General features: G+C 37.2%; 1 protein-coding gene across 2 annotated transcripts in view; it reads right to left on the bottom strand.

Moving 5' to 3' along the window:
• Positions 1-832: 832 nt before the first annotated feature.
• The window catches only part of TRPA1 (transient receptor potential cation channel subfamily A member 1), a 58,708-nt gene continuing 39,596 nt past the window's right edge, over positions 833-19,944 (bottom strand). The window contains exons 21-27 of one of the 2 annotated variants that reach the window (XM_037803420.1): positions 19,198-19,367; positions 17,602-17,731; positions 16,963-17,145; positions 8,489-8,557; positions 3,945-4,058; positions 2,437-2,534; positions 833-1,685 (exon numbers count right to left, since the gene is read on the bottom strand). In XM_037803420.1, coding sequence (XP_037659348.1) covers positions 1,481-1,685; positions 2,437-2,534; positions 3,945-4,058; positions 8,489-8,557; positions 16,963-17,145; positions 17,602-17,731; positions 19,198-19,367 — 969 coding nt within the window. In that variant the 3' untranslated portion in view covers positions 833-1,480. Of the gene's footprint in view, positions 1,686-2,436; positions 2,535-3,944; positions 4,117-8,488; positions 8,558-16,962; positions 17,146-17,601; positions 17,732-19,197; positions 19,368-19,944 lie in introns of those variants that run through there. The other variant, XM_037803421.1, reaches the window with a different exon arrangement.

The raw sequence follows: 19,944 nt of genomic DNA on the forward strand, positions 1-19,944 counted from the left end.
TGTTACTGCAAGGACATTTGTGGCTGGTTAATAAACCAGAAGGCTGGTTTATTAAATCATCAGTCAATTGGCTGCAGCTGTGACTGATTATTGTCAAAGAAGAGAGTGTCTTCCACAATGAGAGAATGCAATCAGCTGGATTTAATCCAATCAGTTGAAGATTTTTAAGCAAGACAGATAGAGGACTTTCACTTCTTCTTTGGCTAACCAGTGAAGTGTTTCCTGAGGAATTCATCAAAGTTGCCAGTTTGCTGCCTGCCCCATGGAATTTGGACTCGTGCATACCCACATTTGCATGAGATACTTTTATAAAATCATCGAATATCTCCATTTGAGTTGCCAGTTTGCTGCCTGCCCAATAGAATTTGGACTCATGCATACCCACATTTGCATGGGATACTTTTATCAAATCTTGTATTTATAGATATCTATTATTGATTCTGTTTCCCTAGAGAACTCTAACTAATACACCAGTGGAAAGAAGCAGCAGAACAAGAGCCATAGCGTAATACCATCCATGTAAATAAAAACACACTCCAAACAACACTGTTCAACACAACACAAGGATACAATCATAGCCAAAGACCTATTCATTAGAGTGGGTGCCTCAGGGAAGTAGTGAGGAAGTAAGAGTGAGAATCAGGGTGAAGGGGAAAAAAATACAACAAGGGAAGGACCGTGAAAAGATCAATGAAGAGGCATGTGATAAATTCATACTTTGTATTGGATAACAAAAGAAAAAGGGCATATGTGATAGAAGCAATTTTGCAAATATCAAAATAACTAAATGCAATGAAAGTCTCACACAATAATCACTGCCAGCAAGTGTATATGCTTTACATTTATTATGATCAGGGTAAACAAAAATTAATAACATACACCATACACAGTAAAATTCATGCATATCATAAGGTCTGTTATTTTGGACTTTAATTATATGGCTCAAAGTGACATCGGGTATGTTGGGAACAACAAGAAAGGTGGAGCTATTTACTACAACACAAACAGATGGAACACACGGGGTTCTACCCACAGGTTCTCCCAACACAGAAAAGCACTTCAAATGGCAGAACCTAATCTAATACTTGAGACTACTGTCTAAGGCATTACTTATTATGCAAGACAATTAACAAGCAAGGATCCCATACTGACATTTGCATTCTAGATTAATAGTTACATTTATTATGACATCATTAAAAGTGTGCGTTCTAGCAAATTATTTTTCTAACCATTCAAATAACAAGTGGTAAAGTCCACCTTGAACATGTCAGCAAGGATATTCCCAATTACATAGCCACTGGAAGAAAATATGATTAGAAAGCAAGATATCATTAACTTTTATATAGAATCCAGGAACCATGATTTCTCATGGCATGAAATTAGAATCAGAATTCTGCCCCTTCCTCAGTATTTTGAGTTAGATCCAATAAGTCATGCAACCCACCCCAAAGGAATCCCTGTTGCAGTTTTGGGCAGTGAGCTAACAGGATTGTGTCTTTGCCTTTACTGCTTTTAACACAAAATTCCATCGGCTATTCCTTTGTTCTAACTGCTCTTTTTTAAACCTGTCTTGAAAGGAACAATGGCTATCTTCATCCTCAGTCTCTGAGATGATCTCCATCTTCTGAATGATGAGTTTAATGAGCTCATGTTGTTTTTCCAGAAGAGAGGTGAGATCTTTCATCCTGAAAGGACATACACACTCCATGAATTTATTTTAAATTATCCTTTTAGTCCTTCTGAGTGCAGAAAGGCCTGGGTACTCTAAATGTTGTACATCAGATTCACTGTGCTGAGGTGATATCCTCATGGTACACAGAACCCTGCTAAGGAATCCTATTTTTGATGTTTGCCAAAATAAGCATCACAGAATTCTAGAACTGTTTGGATCCCTAAAAAATCTCCAAGGCTCCAGAAAGCTTAAGTGATTTTCACAAGGCTACAAAAATAGTTAATGGCTGGCTTATTTTTGTTCCCATTTTAAAAATTAAGAAACTGTTGCACAGAAAAGTTAATCAGCTTGCCCAGCATCACACAATAAGTAGTTGAACTCAAACTAGCTCTAAAGCCCTTATGCTGAACCACTGCACACTAAATGGCTCCTCTAGGGATTCTCAAAAGCTTCCAGAGCTTTGATGTATGAATTCAGATGTCTCACAGAGAATGCAACTTAGAATACTACTCCCAATATAAAGGAAACCAGGATTTTAGTGTTCATTCAGTTATTGCTTAGAAGGCAAACTGATTGGGGAAAAGCGGCAAACAAGATGTTGGGCCTATAAAATATTATAGGACTCTAAATATTTTAACAACACCATTCAATAAAGTATGACTAATATATTTGATAAACCCAAATATACAATCTGACTTTATGCCATGTTTCTTTATTTAAGAGTTTTAAGTTTCTCAAACACAAATAGAAGGAAAACTGCATACCGGTATTTCTGCTTCAATAGTTCTGTTTCTAAAGCTGTATCAACATTTGGTATTTCTTGTTTTGTTTCATGGGTGCAAAAGATACGTTGAAACACACCCTGTGGGATAAAACATGACAGTTACTCAAGTTAAATTCAATTCTGGGAATATTTCTTGAACACCTGCCATAATTCAGCCTCTGAGTCTGATGTGCTAGCACGAATATTCATAAAATACTGCCATGGCCCTCAAGGAGCTCACAGTCTGTGACATGTGAAAAGCAACAAAATGAGGTCATACAGAAGGAAGTACAAGATGTAGAACTAATAATAAAGGAGGAGTGACATGGTGCAGAAGATTGTTTAGGAAAGGGATTTAACTGAATCATTTTATAATTTCTTGAGAAAAACATCAAATTGTGTCAGTCAACACAATTTCACATGGGGAAATTTCTGAAATGTTATTTTATTAAATTTTGTTTTAATTTAATATCTTTTAATCCATGGATGGAATGGAGAGGATAAAGGGCAGATGTGAAATTACCAGTAATAAGGTAATTCTAGGACTCCAGGTAAAAGAAGGTGGCACTTGCACTGGCTACCCAGGAAGTCAAATGGACAAACATGGGGATTGATTAGATATGAATGAAGAGATAGCAGGAGTAGGGTGTCAGCATGGCTCCTGGTGGCTGAGTGCACAGGCCAATGACTGGTGTTGGCGTTAAGTGAGATAGGAACTTCTTGAAGGACCCAGATGCTTTCACTCATTTCCTGCAGGGGATGTGCAGAAGGGGGAAGCATGGGAGGAGTGGTGCTCATGAGTCTGGCTTTGAACCTGCTGAATTTGACATGACTTTGAGACATAAAAGTGGAGACGTCAGTGGGTACTTGGATATGAGTCTGAACTCAAAGGAGAGCTCTAGGATAGTGAAAGAAATGGCAGAACATTCTGTGTTGTTTAGGTGCTAATTGCACCCAGAGATTTGAGTGAAATCAAATAGGGAGAAACTATGGAGTTAGAAGAATGTTTAGACTGATATGGAGATCAACTTGGAATTCGATCTAAGAACTTTTATGACTACACAGAGGAAAATTAGCCTGCAAAGAACTCAGAAGGGGCAATCATAGGGGTAGGGGCATCCTAGACATGTTTGGGATTAGCATCCAGGTATTTGCTTAGAGTTGTCCTTTTTCCATTATAATGCAATAGTCTCTGTTTAGTCTTTGATCACTTCATATGCTTTCTATAATGCACACACACATGCATATACATATATATATCTGCACATAAATGTAAACGATATGTCACTGGGAAAAGCAAAGACAGTGACCTGAACTGTAAAAAAAGATGCTTCCTTCCCCATGGCTCACCATCTGGGGTTAATAGTACACTTAAAAAAAACAGAGCATAACTATAATTTTCCCACAAGGAGAGCAGACTCAAAGCTTATAAAAGGGTACCCTTAAGGATAGTACAAAATGAATGTCAAGAGTATCATATTATTGATATAGTTATTTGTGTATACTTACAAATAAGCTCCCACTATCTCTATATCTGTTAGGATACACGGTGATGGACTGTTGATCCACTTTGCGTAGGAACCAGAGTGGCAGCTTCTTCTCTAAATTGGTATGAAGTTCCACCTAAAATTCATTTTGGGTTTATCATGGGAATCATTCATTAGCATCTGGAATTCTTAGCCTGCAAAGAAGTAATCATTTGTCCAGTAAAATGAAAATTAACTCCCATGTCCTGATTTATGGACGAGCTGCTAGGTGACCAGGTTTCCTTAGCCCCTGCCCACAGTCACTTGTCTCTACCTCTCACCTAATCCATTCACATGACGGCAGCAATCTGAAGGTGGGGGCAAGTGGTTTAAAGGAGGAATTCAATTTAGGTCAGCAGGTATTTGTTGTTTGGGAGGCTGTGATATACACTGGGGAGTATAAAGAAGAAAAAGACTTTGTCCACACTCCTGGGACAGTTATAATGCTATGAAATGTGCGCAAATGGGAAATATGACTGTTGTGAATAAATATCTATGACTGGAGAGAGGAGGGAGTGCTTAACTGGGGTAATGTAAATGTATCCAGTAAAAGAATTATAACCAGCATGTGTAAGAGTATATTATAAATTTACGGTACTGTGCTATTAGGTACAAAATGGTGTATCTGTGACACATTTTGAGTGTAATTAATATTTTCAGAGATACAACCTTTTGTTTCATTTAATGTTTTTTCCTTTGAGTTTCTATTTAGTTTAATTCTCATAGCATCACCCTTTCTTTATGTTTGCATTTGCCAAACTTTTCTTTGGCTCTTTTTTTATAGCTCTTTGAGTCTGGTGTTTAGATAGGTTTATTGTAAAAAACAAAAACAAAAACAAAAACCGGGAGACTTTGTTTTCTAATCTGAGACCATACACTTTTAGATGTGGTCATTTAAATGATTTAGATTCATAAATGGTGAGATGGTAAGAACTTCCCTTATCACACCGTCTAAAATTGTAGTCCCATGCCCAGCATAACACACTCCCTCTCTTCCCTACTATTTTTATAGTATTTACCACCTTTTAACATGTTATATATTTTATTTTATTTATCAACCTTGGTCTCCCACTAGGATAAAAGCTATAAGTGTTTCTCTGTTGAATTCCCAGTACTGAGAACATTACCTGGCACATAATAATTGCTCAATAAATACCTGTCGAATGAATGAATTACTGTTACTATCCAGTTTCATCCTACTTCTGTCATGTTTTTTTATTTTGTTTTGCTTTGTTTTCATTTCCTTGCTCTTTATGTTGTTTAATTTTATACAGTCTAATTGTGCTGGCTTTTATTCTTTGTAGTAATTTGAAAGGTCATATCCTGTTGCTGATTCTATTAACTGGTACCTATAAGTTTATGAAACTCAAATACAAACTAATATTCTATAATTGTTAAATCCAAGAACAACAAATAACTTTTAACTCTTTCCTATAGAAATTAGAATTTTAATGTACTTTTAATGATATATTCGCCTTCACACATGGATAACAACTTGGCTTAGCTGAGTCATAATATTTTACCTGAAGAATCGTTCCTATTTCCTCCATTACCACCCAGTCTTTAGTATTCCAGAGGAGAATTTTGAAGCATGCGTGATTTTTGTTCCTTTGAAGAGATCCTATGTTTTATACCTGAGAGTTTCTATCACTTTTCTCTTAATCCTCAAACATCCAAATAATTGTTAAGATATGCTTGGAAGTGGATCCTTTTCATTAATTTTGTCTGATACATTGTGAGCATTCTCAATCTGCAAATTCATTTTATTTTTCTGATAAGTGCTCTTCTTTTTCATATTATTTGGGAATACTTATTAGTTAAAACTTTAATTTGGGAACATTTATTAGTTAAAATCTTAATCCTGCAATCCTGCCCTCTGTAATTTTATATAATTTTTCTTCACCTCCCATATTTTTATCTGTATTATGAATATTCTTAATTTTACCCTCCACAGTGCTGATTGGATTTTCTATACTATCAGTCCTTACTTTCACTATCTCAAATGTAGATTTTACAGCTGATAAGGCATTTTCTTTCTCTCCTTATTTCCTTTCATTTCATTTCTTCATTTCTATCTATTCTTCTACTTCATCTTCCTCTTGGATTGTTTTCTCCTTTTGACTTCCAGTTTCAAGAAAAACTGTATTTTCTTGTATTTTATTAACAATGTCAAGTAGGAGATTTTTAAAAATTCCGTAATAAATAAGTTTCAGTGTTCCTTTTCTTCCTTAGGTCTTCTGGATTACATTCCTTTTCCTTTGCCATATATGTTTTTCAGAGGTCATAAGATACTTATTAATCACTTATTCAAATTTGATTGAGAAATATTCACCCAGGCCCAGTGTCTGCCAACACCATATAAACAAATATAAATGTTTATGGAATGTCTACAGCTGCCAGCTCCTGATGGAAGTTGGGGATATCACTGCTGAAAAACAACCAAGCAGCTTCCAGCCCCTCAAAATACTCATAAGTCTTGTCCTCAAAGAACTTACATTTCATTTAATGAATATATCTCTCAGAATACACTGTCCAGGGACCTTTCTGTCTCCATTTGGGTTTGGGATGATTTTGAGACAGAACTAAGTATCCCTGAAAAAAAACACTACCACCTGTCCCCTTTTACCCCTCATTCTGTTTTGTACCCAGATTTAGGTTTTTTAATTGATGTGGAAAGTTGCTCAATTCAGGAAAATAGAAGTGTCTGGGTTTTCTAGGCAATGCTGTTCTTGATTCAAAACAAGGAACAGATAATATGAGGGGACTTGCTTTGCCTGTCTCCTTTCCAGGATTTTTGTGCTATTTTGTTTCAGGAACAGAATACAGGATTGTACTTTTCAAATCAAACCCACTGGCACTGCAGTTTAGTAGACTTTCTCCCCCAGACATTTTATCTAGGGCTATTGCTTATTTTGTTCTTTGTATTTATTACCCCTAGTATTTTAAAGGGTTCTTAGGACAGTTACGAGGTACTGCTAACATGCATGCCATAAGATTTTTCCCCTCTCCTCTCCCCATCAACCATACCCGGAGTCTGACAGCCCTGTCTTTGTTACTGTAATAACCTGTTGTCTGCTTTTCCTTCCTACAGTCTTTCCCCACTAAACCAAGATAATAAGAGGTCATCTTAAATACTATTTTCCTTCTGTTACCATTCTTCGTAAGGGCTGATAACAACTCTCCACTCACAAACAAATAACTTGAGGCACTTCATCATTTACTGTCCTTTCTTTGAAAGCTGAGTTTTTGCTTTGTTTGCTGTGCTTGAATAAAGCCCTCCATCATCTGGGGCAATCTCACTCCCCTCTAACTTGAGTGAACATGAGCCCTCCTTCCAGGCAGGGGGCCTCCTCACTGCTCCTGAGCCATCTTCCCGCTTTCCGCCTTTGGACCTTTGCCCCTGCTGGGTCCACCCTTTCTGGCTGCTCTTCTAACACCTCACCCCACCCTGTCTTCCAATGCTCAGCCCCCATCCCAATTCTTCCATGGAGTATGCCCTTATTTTTTTTCATTTATCTTCTGTACTTGATATTTTAACCATTTAATTCATATATTATTTTCTTTCAGAGCAGTGTTTAAGAATGGTTCTGAGTTGATTTTTGATATTTCACATTGTTTAATTGGTGTGCTCTCTTGTAGATTAGACTTATTTTACTTGTTAAAGTCAAGAATCACATCCCTTTAATTACTCTGGGTTCTAACTATTTTGTGGTGTGCTTTGTGCATGGCAAGTATCAGAACATTGGTTTTTCATTTCAATAAATAAATGCTAATGTAGGTGAAAGAATAATAGGAAAGAAAGGAGTGTGACAAAGAAAAGTGAAGCATGAAGAAAAAGCTGTATTTCAGCATGTATTTTTCTTTCTCTCGAACTGGCCTTTCTGAATGCATATATTCAAATTGAGCATGAGATATTTTTCAAGCATACAAGGCTCATATTCAAATCTGAAATATAGAGACTAAGCAATTAAGAGCACAGAAAGCCAAGTATGACAGAAAACTATTTCACAAGATGTAATAACCAGGTACCAATCCAGAAATTTCTTACTCTACCACATTTTAAATCAGGTTGTCTTGAAAAATAAGAAAGCAATCACAAGGGGAAAAAACTGCATGGATTCACTTGAAACTTCAATATAAAATGTACTGTGGAGACTTTGTAATTCCATGGCTAGATTATCAAGCGTTCCTTCAGACAGTTGGGTTGGGACAAGGCAGGAGCTCCCACTTGTGATGTTCTTGGTCTAGCACCTGGCTCTCGGTTGGCCACAGGTTGACATAAAAAGAGGCTCAGACTGTTTTTCAATTTTCCTGCTGAGACTGTTATGGAACACCTTTTTGATGGCTTTGATATTTTAATTACATCAGGTACACCAGAGAACATGCAATAGGCATAGTATGTTACTTCTTAGTATTGAGAAAATACCCATATAAAGAAAATGAGTTCATGGAAAATCAGTTATTCTTACTTATGGATAATTATAATTGTGTTAATTCTTACACATTTTAAATAGACATACTACTTACCTGCATAGCGATCCTCTTCAATGCTGCATGCTTCTGGACCTCGGCAATGTCACCAACTGCCAAGCCAATCTGAAGGACAAAAAACATTTAATCACTACCAGTGTGTCAGCACACCTACAGATACATTTATGTTCTCCCTGGTTATCGTAAGACAGCGGAGTGCAGGAGTAGACATGTAAGGCCCTATAGTGTCCTCAAAATGCTTTGCTAACACACTTTGCAGAAAACTCCAAGGTCTATGTTCCTTTGCAACAGGGTTGCCTACATCGGTGGGCCCAGCAAGCTTAAGCATTATCATAAAAACTTAAGAGACACAGATTATAATCTGCAATTCATTTTAATTTAAAATAAAAATATGTGCCACACTTTGGATAGGACAGGGGTAATGTGATCTGAACCACAACTGGGTGCAGCTGTGCAACTTGGTTTTAAACTGCAGGAGTTTATAATCCAAGGAAAGCAATAATGACTTGACAGCATGGAAAAGTTAAAACATTAGACTGAGAGAATGAAATAATTTGTTTTTTATCCATTCACAAGGGCCCTTGTAGGTTATGTGCATGAGTTCAGACTAGTTTGAAACTTTTGAAGAGTCCTAGAAAAAAAGTTTTTTTAAAAAGCCACTGATGTTCTGGACTTCCAGAAAGACGGTGGGGTAGGACAGGCAGAACTCACTCCTCCACCATAAAACAACTAGAGAACAGGCAGAAAACGACCAAAGCAACAGTTCTCAGCTTCAGGTGATCTGAGAAAGACCACTGCATTATACAAGGAAGACCTGGATGAAAAAGCAGAAAGACTACGACTGAGAAAGTGGGGTGAGTATACTCGTTCGTGACCACCCCAAGCCCCGCTATGACACACTTGCTGAACCAGGCAGCCAAAAAGCCGCACATCCCTACTTTGGCTGTGGCTGTGGGAGTTAAGCCCCTCAGTCCCACAGGCTTAGAGTTCCTGTTGGGGAACCCAAGAGCCAAAAGACTCATTTTATCTACAAACAGAGACCTTGGTGTGCTGCCCAGTGCCCACCCCCATCCCTGAGACAGGCTGCTGTGGGTGCCTGGAAAGCCCTCTCCTCAGCAGAAGAGGGGGACAGAGAGCAGTGTTGATCTGACAGTTGGCCGGGAGAGACACTCTTGTTCCTGCTGCCTCGATCCTTTTTCCATGGGGGCCCAGGGTGCTCACTGCATACACAAGTGAAGAAGTTGGAGAGAGACAGCTGCATTGCAGTGCCAGGTGCACCCAGTCTGGGTTGTGTGGCTGGCGAAAATTAGCACACTTCTAGGCCAGTGGCTGCCTGGAAGGTGAACCTCTCAGTCCCATAGCCCAGAGTCTTTCCACACAGGAGTCTAGAAATCACCAGACCCCTTGTACCCATAAGCTGACTGTCTGCAGAGGTGCAGAGTGCCCACCCCCACCCCCTGAGGCAGTAGCTTCCAGCACTCACAGAGGTCTACAGCCCTGATTGGATTTTTACCTGGTCTGGACCCTGCCCAGTGGGACACCCAAGTCCGGGAGAGGTGGGGTTGTGGGGAAGAGGTGGCCCAAGAGCACCATTTGCTTGGAAGACTGGGAAAATGCAGTCTGACAAGCTGTTTTCCTGCCCAGCTTCTGACAGCCTTTGGAGAAGGGCTGCATCATCTGTGTGAGACCCTGGCTTTGGGAATCACTGACAAACCAAGCACCAAGGGAGACCTTCAATGCAAACACAAGCAAAAACAAAGTCTTACATGAGCAAGGGAAAGCTACTTTCAAAATAATCTTATCAAGAGAACCAAATACGAAGAAATCATCAAAAAATTACATAGCATATGAAGATGCAAGAAGATACAGACAAGCCAAATGATCAAAATAAAAAGCCAGAGGAGACACAGAATTTGAACAGCTAATCAAAGATGATCAATCAAATCTCCTAAATAACTTTAATGAGATGAATAAAGAGATAAAGTATATCAAGACACTAGAAGAGCATAAAGAAGAATTTGAAAGAATAGAAAAACAGCAGATCTTATGGAAATGAAAGACACTGTAGATCAAAGTAAGCATATACTAGAGACACACAACAGCAGATCTGAAGAGGCAGAAGAAAGAATAAGCAAACTAGAGGACAAAAAACTGAATTCAAGTACACAAAAGAACAGATGATGAAAAAGATGGGAAAATTTGATTTGGATCTCAGGGAAATGATGGACAACACAAAGCACACAAGTATATGAATCACTGATGTCCCAGAAGGACAAGAGAAGAGTAAAGGACTAGAAAGATCATTTGAGGAGATAATTGCAGAAAACTTCTCCATCCTTATAAAAGACATAAATTTGCAAATCAAAAAAGCCCTATGAACTCTAAATAGAATAAATCCAAATAAACTCACTCCAACACACAAAGTAATCAGACTGTCAAATGTGGAAGAGGAGACAGTCCTGAAAGCAGCAAAAGAAAAGCGATTCACCACATACAAGGGAAGCCACATAAGACTAAGTGCTGACTACTCACCATGGAAGCAAGAAGGCAGTGGTACAATATATTTAAGAGTCTGAAAGAGAAAAACTGCCAGCCAAGAATTCTTTATCCAGCAAATCTCTCCTTCAAAAGTGAGTGCGAGTTTAAAATCTTCACAAATAAACAAATGCTTAGAAAATTTGTTAACAAGAGATCTGCCCTGCAAGAAATACTAAAGGGAGTTCTGTTTGTTGAAAAATAAAGACAGGAGAGAGAGGCATGGAGGAGAGTATAGAAAAGATGACTATTAATAAGGGTAACTAAAAGGATAAAAAGAGAATAAAATATTAGATACGGCAAACAAAAGCCAAAAGATAAAATGCTTCTAGCAAAGACAGCTTTTATAGTAATAACACTGAATGTTAACGATATAGATTGACAGAATGGATAAAAAATATGACCCATCTATATACTGTCTATAACAGACTCATTTCCGTCCCAAAGATACAAATAGGTTGAAAGTGAAAAGATGGAAAAAAAATATTCCCTGCAAGTAATAACCAAGAAAAGCTGGTGTATCTATACTAATATCAGATAAATTAGACTTTAAATGCAAAGATATTATAAGAGACAAGGAATGGCACTATATGTTAATAAACAGGTAATTTACCAGAAGAAATACAATCATAAATGTTCATGCACCCAATCAAAATGCTTCAAAGTACATGAGGTAAACACTGGCAAAATTGACAGGAGCAATAGACATTTCTACAATAATAGTGGGAGAATTCAACACACCACTCTCTTCAGTAGCTAGAACAACTAGACCACTGTTAAACAGTGTACTTCCTTAATTTAGTTTCATGATTGTAACAGGTGCTATAACTATATTTGCACATTGGAATAAGATATGAAGAGATGAATTATAGTTAAAAACTGTAGCAAAATGAAGTGTAAACTAGATTAAAATTTTTTCAGTCTGTTTTTTTCTTTATATTAAGAAATTCCATTCTTTAAATGTAAAATGACTGCCTAATTTTTTAATGTAAATTCATTAAATTCAAAGAGAAAAGAAAACCTATGGGATCCAGTGAAGACAAGGCTGAGAGGGAAATTTATAGCTCTAAATGTCTACATTAAAAAGGAAGAAAGAGCTAAAACCAAAGACCTAACTGAACAAACTGAAGAAACTAGAGAAAGAGCAGCAATCTAACCCTAAAGCAAGTAGAAGAAATAACGAAGATTAAAGTGGAAATAAATGAAGTAGAGAACAAAAAAATCAATAGAAGAATCAATAAAAACCAAAAGCTGGTTCTTTGAGATGACTGACAAGATCAACAACCCTTAGCTAGACTGACCAAGTCAAAAAGAGAGAAGATCCAAATAAATAAAATCAGAAATGGGGGGGGGGGTCATTACAATAGACTCCGAAGAAATAAAAGATCATAAGAGGATACTAGAACAACTGTATGCCAACAAACTACACAACTTAGATGAAATGGACAATTTCTTAGAAACACAGGAACAACCTATACTGACTTGAGAGAAACAGAAGACCTTGACAAACCAATCACAAGTAAAGAGATTCAATCAGTCATGAAAAACCTCCCCACAAAGAAAAGCTCAGGGCAAGATGGCTTCACAGGGGAATTTTACCAAACATTCCAAGAAGAATTAACACCATTCCTGCTCAAATTCTTCCATAAAACTGAATAGGGAACACTAACTAAATCATTCTATGAAGCTTACATCACTCTAATACCAAAACCTGATAAAGATACAACAAGAATGGAAAACTACAGGCCAATCACCCTAATGAATACAGATGCAAAAATTCTCAATAAAATACTTGCAAATTGAATCCAATGGCACATTAAAAGAATAATATACCACAACCAAGTGAGGTTTATTGCAGGCATGCAAGGGTGGTTCAACACACAAAAAAATCAATTAATATAATACAACACATTAACAAATCAAAAGGGAAAAATCACATGATCATCTCAATTAATGCTGAAAAGGCAACTGACAAAATTCAGCATCCTTTCTTGATAAAAACACTTAAAAAGTTAGGAATTGAAGGAAACTTCCTCAATATGATAAAGGGCATATTTGAAAAACCTACAGCCAGCATCATACTCAATGGTGAGAGACTGAAAGCCTTCCCCCTAAGATTGGGAATGAGACAAGGATGCCCACTGTCACCACTGTTATTCAATATTATGCTAGAAGTTCTACCTAGTGCAATTAGACAAGATAAAGAAATAAATGGCACACAAATTAGAAGGGAAGAAGTAAAAGTCTCATTATTTGCAGATGACATGATCCTATATTTGGAAAATCATGAGAAATCTATGACAAAGCTACTCAGGCTAATAAACAACTTTAGCAAAGTGGCAGGATACAAGATCAATGCACAAAAATCAGTAGTGTTTCTATACACTAGTGATGAGCTAACCGAGGAGGCAATTAAGAAAAAAATTCCATTCCCAACAGCAACTAAAAGAATCAAGTATCTCAGAATAAACTTAACCAAGGATGTAAAAGACCGCTACACAGAAAACTACAAAACATTGCTAAAAGAAATCAAAGAAGACCTAAATAGGTGGAAAGACATTCCATGTTCATGCATAGGAAGGCTAAATGTCATTAAGATGTTAATTCTACCTAAACTGATCTACAGATTCAATGCAATACCAATCAAAATTCCAATAATCTACATTGTAGAATTGAAAAAGTTAGTTATCAAATTTATTTGAAGGGGAAAGGGAGCTCAAATAGCCAAAAACACCTTGAAAAGAAAGAATGAAGTGGGAAGACTTACACTTTCTGACTTTAAAGCTTATTATAAAGTCACAGTGGTCAAAACAGCATAGTACTGGCACAAGGATAGACATATTGATCAATGGAATTGAACTGAGAGTTCAGAAACAGACCCTCAGATCTATGATCAATTGATTTTGATGGGGGCCCCAAATCCACTGAGCTGGGACAGTAGTCTCTTCAATAAATGGTGCTGGGAGAACTGGATATCCATACCCAAAGTAATGAAAGAGGACCCCGTACCTCACACCCTGTATAAAAATTAACTCAAAGTGTACCAAAGACCTAAATATAAGAGTTGGTACCATAAAACTCCTAGAAGAAAATATACGGAAACATCTTCAAGACCTAGTGATAAGAGGTAGCTTCTTAGACCTTACCTCCAAAGCACAAGCAATGAAAAAAAAAAAAAAAAGATAAATGAGAACTCCTCAAGATTGAACACTTCTGTGCTTCCAAGGAGTTTGTCAAAGGGTGATAAGGCAGCCAACTCACTGGGAGAGAATATTTGGTAACCATATATCTGATAAGAGTTCTATATCCAGCATATACAAAGAAATCCAACAACTCAACAATAAAAGGACAAACAACCCATTTATAAAATGGTCAAAAGACATGAATAGACATTTCTCCAAAGAAGAAATACAAATGGCTGCAAAGCATATGAAAAGATGTTCATCTTCATTAGCTGTTAGAAAATTGCAAATCAAAACCACAATGAGATATCATCTCCCACCTATAAGAATGGACATTATTAAACAAACAGGAAACTACAAGTGTTGGAGAGGATGTGGAGAAATAGGAACACTTATTCACTGCTGGTGGGAATGTAAAATGGTACAGCCATTGTGGAAGACAGTTTGGTGGTTTCTCAGAAAACTAAATATTGAGTTGCCCAATGACCTGGCAATTATGCCATTCGGTATATATCCAGAAGATCTCAAAGCAGGGACACAAACAGACATCTGCACACCAATGTCCAGAGTGGCATCATCTGCAATTGCCAAAAGATAGAAACAATCCAAGTATCCATCAACAGATGAGTGAATAAATAAATTATGGTATATACAAATAATGGAATATTATGTGGCAGTAAGAAGGCATGAGGGCCTGAAGCACACTACAACATGGATGAATCTTGAGGACATAATGCTGAGTGAAGTAAGCCAGACACAAAAGGACAGATATTGTATTTCACTAATATGAACTAATTATAATATGTAAACTCGGGGCCTTAAATATAAGGTACCTAGAAATAGACAGAAGGTAGAGTAGGGGGAGAGGCTGCCTGCTATGTACAGAGTTTTTAACAAGGCTGAACTTAAATGTTTGGAAATGGATGGAGTGTAACATTATTGGGATTGTGAGTAATAGTGCTGTATGATGGGTGAATTTGGTTGAAAGGGGTTGTTGAGTTGATGTCACTAATTAACACTACAGATATAAATAAGTTCTTGCATTAACTAGTACAAATGTATGACAGTTGTAGAAAGAATTAATAATAGTTTATGAAGAAAAATTACCTGCTGCAGGCTACGGACTATGGTTAACAGTAATACCGTAATGCTCTTTCATCAACTGTGGCAGGTGTGCCATGCAGACATTAGGGATCAATAATGGGGGATAAGGGATATGGAGTGTTTTGGGGTTTTTTTTGGTATGTCTATCTGATATTTTTCTTTTGGGAGCAATGAAAATGGTCTAAAATCAGCGTGATGATAATTGCATAACTAAGTGATGACACTGAGAAGTCGATTGTATAATTTGGATGGAATATACATATGTGAATATAGCTCAATAAAATTTGCAGATAAAAAAGCCACTGTCATACCCACAGAACATTGTCATTATCATACCATATATTATTATCATATTCATTATTTGTGGTGACTAAGATGTAGAGAGGATTAGACAGAGAAGTAATACCAGAGAGAGAAACCCTTTTGGTCAGTGCAGTAATTTAAATGAGGATTGAAAGCCAACTGGAAATATTTTAAAGAGGCAAACATTTATTGGAAGAATTGAGGAAAAGGGAGAATCTAGAATATCTTCCAGTGATCTGTGTAAGATGCCCAGGAGATGCTACTGAGAGGAAATAGCAGATTCTGAGGGAAAGACAATGTTGTCAGTCTTGGTTCTGTTGAGTGTGAGTTGCCTCTGGGACAAGCAGGTAGAAGTGGTTTTGAGCATGCTGCCAAAATGTGTTAATAAGCCAAATTCTTTTCCTGATAATTTTTTTCCAAATGCGTAAGAGACTATAGAGAAAGAGGGTGAGCTTTACACCATTCTTCATTGTTCTTGATTCCATCCTTTATATTCTAGGGCACTAGGACAAAAATGTAGCATTGTATCAAGTAAATGGATCAACGTACCAAGTATTCTGTATTATTTTTTCTTTCCAAATAGAGTTCCTAGCACTGTCTCTGGAACAGAACAGGCTAGAAAATGTATGTTGAATGAATGCAAGTATGCATAAATGAATAAGAAAAAAAGTTCAAGGTAGTTGCCAGTGAGTGCTCTCCAAGGGCCTGGGGTAGGGATGCACCTGTGCTTTCATCGACCAAGATGCTCATGGCTGGAGCAGGTTCTCCAAAGAATCCGAAGTGGAAAGGACCCTCATGTCCGCTGAGGGTGCCTGATCTTTGACTTTTGGGTTAGGGCGTGGCATCCAAATGCTGCAGACACCCTCTGCATGAGAGGCTCTTTCCCATTTGAATCTCCAGTCAATTGAAAATTTGAATGCAGGAACAAAGTCTTCATCCTTCACTCCATAAAGGTCTTAGCCTAACCTTTGACAACTTCTCCGCCTGCCCCCAAGCAGCACACACTGTCCAACTTTATCATCTTATCCTTCTTCCTAGTGCTTCCTGGTACTTATCACTCCATGACAGCACGCTGCAGATTTATTTTATTATCTAACTTCCTGGTTAGTTTGTATCGCATAAAGGCAGGATCGATCTGTTTTGTTCACTACTGTTTCCCTGCACCTGGAGCAGTACCTGGAGTTTAGATGAGTATTTGCCAGTGGATGCACCTTTGCACCCCCAGGGCCTCAAGCTGGACCTGGCACTGAACGAATACTGAATGAATGGGTTTTCTAGTTGTCCCTCTCCTACTATGGAGAGTGATTAAGAAGGCTAAGAATAATTATAATTATGAAATGTCCAAAATGGTCAACTACTCAGAAAATAAAAGGATAAATTACTTACAAGTAAATTCATGAGGACAATTGGAACAAACATTGTGAAGGAAATAAGTTGTATAAAGGACAGAAATGGATATGCCAACTCTTTTCTCAAATATGGTCCTAGGAAAGAATCACGGTAATTGACATCTCCTAGCATCATGCTGAAGGTCTGCATTATAGACAGTAATGGAGAGCTGAAGGCATCCTGAGAAAAGACAGTAATGTAAAAATGAAATTTAAAATACAAATAATGAAAACATGTTTCCTGGAAAGTAAAATTATAAAAAATTATATTTAAAACACTTTGAAAAAGTCATAAGACTTTTCTTAGTACTAAAGTACAGTACTAAGAAATATCTTAGACTGGTGGTTAAGTCATCAAAAAGATCTTTTCTACACACATAACAAATCATCTTGCATTATACACATATATATTTTTAAAACAAACTTTCTGACAATGGAAAGTCATTTGATAATACTATCGTTTTTCTTGCAATAAAAATCATTTGTATGCTTTTATATCAGACAAAGGAGGATAAAATTAAGTATTAAAATACTTTTCAATTATATTATTAATTTTCTAGGCCATTAAAATGTAAGTATCAATACATATTTCCAATAATCAAAGCAACATAATCAACTACCAATGTGACTGTCTCACCTGTATACTCAGGAGGACATAAAAACTGAGTCCAAAGGCCATGAGAAGGAAAATAAATACAACTGTAGACCTCAGCAAAGTTTTCAGAATTACCTCCAACATAACAATAAAAATTCCACAACTTTCAAATCTAGGAAAATACATAAGTATTAAAATGTTTACTCACTTTTATGGTCAAGTTGTGTTTTACTCAGTATCAATATTTAGTAGGCATTTAATCAGCACTAGGTTTCACAAATGAGATAACCGAGGCCAATTATAGGGGGAAAAAAGTAAACAAGAAAATTTTTGAATCCTAAGTCTTATTTTTAGTCTGTTCACCAATTTTATTCCTTCTTGTTAATGGTTTTCTTTAACCATTTTACCACTTGACCACTGGACATTGCTCAACTGAAGTAGGAGGAAAAAAGCATAGCTTCCCAATATTAAGATTATGCAAGCAATTGCTTGATAAGCATTAAACAGGTTAGAGGGATGGATTATGTTATGCATCAAATTGAGACTGATTAAATGAAGTCATGTGTCTGAAGGCACCTATTGCAGTGCACACAATGGATGATTTATATTCTCCCATCTTCACAGCTTCTGGGATCTCTCTTTTATGCCCCAGCAACCTACACTGTGAAGTATTTCCATAGATAATGATTGTGTCATCTTGCCATTAACTTTTCCTTTTCCTTGGGCAAAGACAACTGGTCAATCCCAAAAGAGGGAGTCACAAGATTTTAAATCTGAAAGGATTTCAGAGGTTTTAGAAATTCAGTTCCCGGAGAAATCTAGTAATTCGCCAAGGTCATTGATGACAGAGCCAAGGGAGTAACAATGCCAGGACCTGTCTTGAATTCCTGGATTTCCAGGCTACAGCTCTTTCATAAGGTTTCAGTTTCTTTCTCTTATACAATGTGAATGATAATATTTACCTCCTGTTATTGTAAAGATTATATGAAACAATATATTTAACTCAATATTTAGCAACTGTGAGAAGTATGGGAGATTAGCCTATTTTTCCCCTTCTAGAATCAGATTCTCTGGGCTTATTTTTTTTCTCTTATGTCACTTTTATTCTCTACATCCATCACTTAATTTTGAGTGTTTTAGCCATAAAGTAGTAAATGCTGCATGATCACAACCACCTCACAAAATAATACCAGGTAAACCAGGAATAGCAAACTCTTCCATTCCCATTAGCTTCCAACATTTAATCTAGACTTGTCCAGATCAACAGTTCTTGGTTGAAGGACCCAAGGGAAATTTGATCATGTCTGAAGATATTTTTATTTGTTGCACCTGGGCAGGGAGGCTACTGCCAACTAGTAGCTAGAGGCAAAGGATGCTATTAAACCTCCCAGTGTACATGACAGCTCCCTACAACAAAGAGTTATCTGGTTCAGTTTGTCAATAATGCTGAGGTTGAGAAACCCTGATCCAGACTCAACTCCAAAACCACCCTTTTCCTTAATAGGATATAAGAGATATCTTCACATTTTAAAGCAACTGGAAAAAGAATGTCAGTTACAAATTTATGCCCTTATGGTAGTTTATCTTTTGATATTAAAAATGCCTCAAAGATGTAGAAATCATTCAAGGTGGTTTTACCTCTGAAGATACATTAAGAAGTTCATCCAAGAGAAGAATATGGCAATAGCCCCACACTGCCACTGCACACGAGCTGGTATACTAACAAACAAGGGCAACACAAAAATGATGCTTGTTGTGTAGATAATCCATTCAACTGCATTGTTTTGATCCAAAAAGTAATTGCTTTTCTGAGGTTGAAAAGAATGAAGAATTACCACAGGAAGACACCTGACAGTAATAACAGTAACCTGTACTATCCAGTAATAATAATTTTTTCTGGCATTGCAGCCAGGCAAGAGAGAAGTCACAGGACAAAGGAGTTGTCACCTCCTACCATTCTGGACTGACTTCAGAGCGTTTAGGTGCTGATCTGTGTTGGGCATCTCCGGGCCTCACATCTTCTGCTGTTCTAGAACTAAGGGAGTCTGATGCTTAAGGAAATCCTCCAAGTTTCTGGGCTTTCCCTGGAGAGTTCAACTTCATTTTAAGGAGGCTTCTAAGGGGCTACAAGTTGGTTCGCTAACTCCTGGGATCTTTTTGCCTTATGAACTAAAGCTGACCAGTGAGTTCAACCCGCTTCTGAGGAGGTTTGAGACCTGGGCTGAGACCTAGAAAATGAAGGCATAATGGTGTTCTTAAAGATTTCCTATTTTGGACTTCAAATTTCCTGTGGAGTAGACGATTAGAACATCAGTAAGAAAATGTGGGAACCAAATCTGACAGAGAAATCATATAACTTTATCGTGAAATTTAGACCATAATCTG

The sequence above is a fragment of the Choloepus didactylus genome, chromosome 14, assembly GCF_015220235.1.
Source record: "Choloepus didactylus isolate mChoDid1 chromosome 14, mChoDid1.pri, whole genome shotgun sequence".
Lineage (NCBI taxonomy): Eukaryota > Metazoa > Chordata > Mammalia > Pilosa > Megalonychidae > Choloepus > Choloepus didactylus.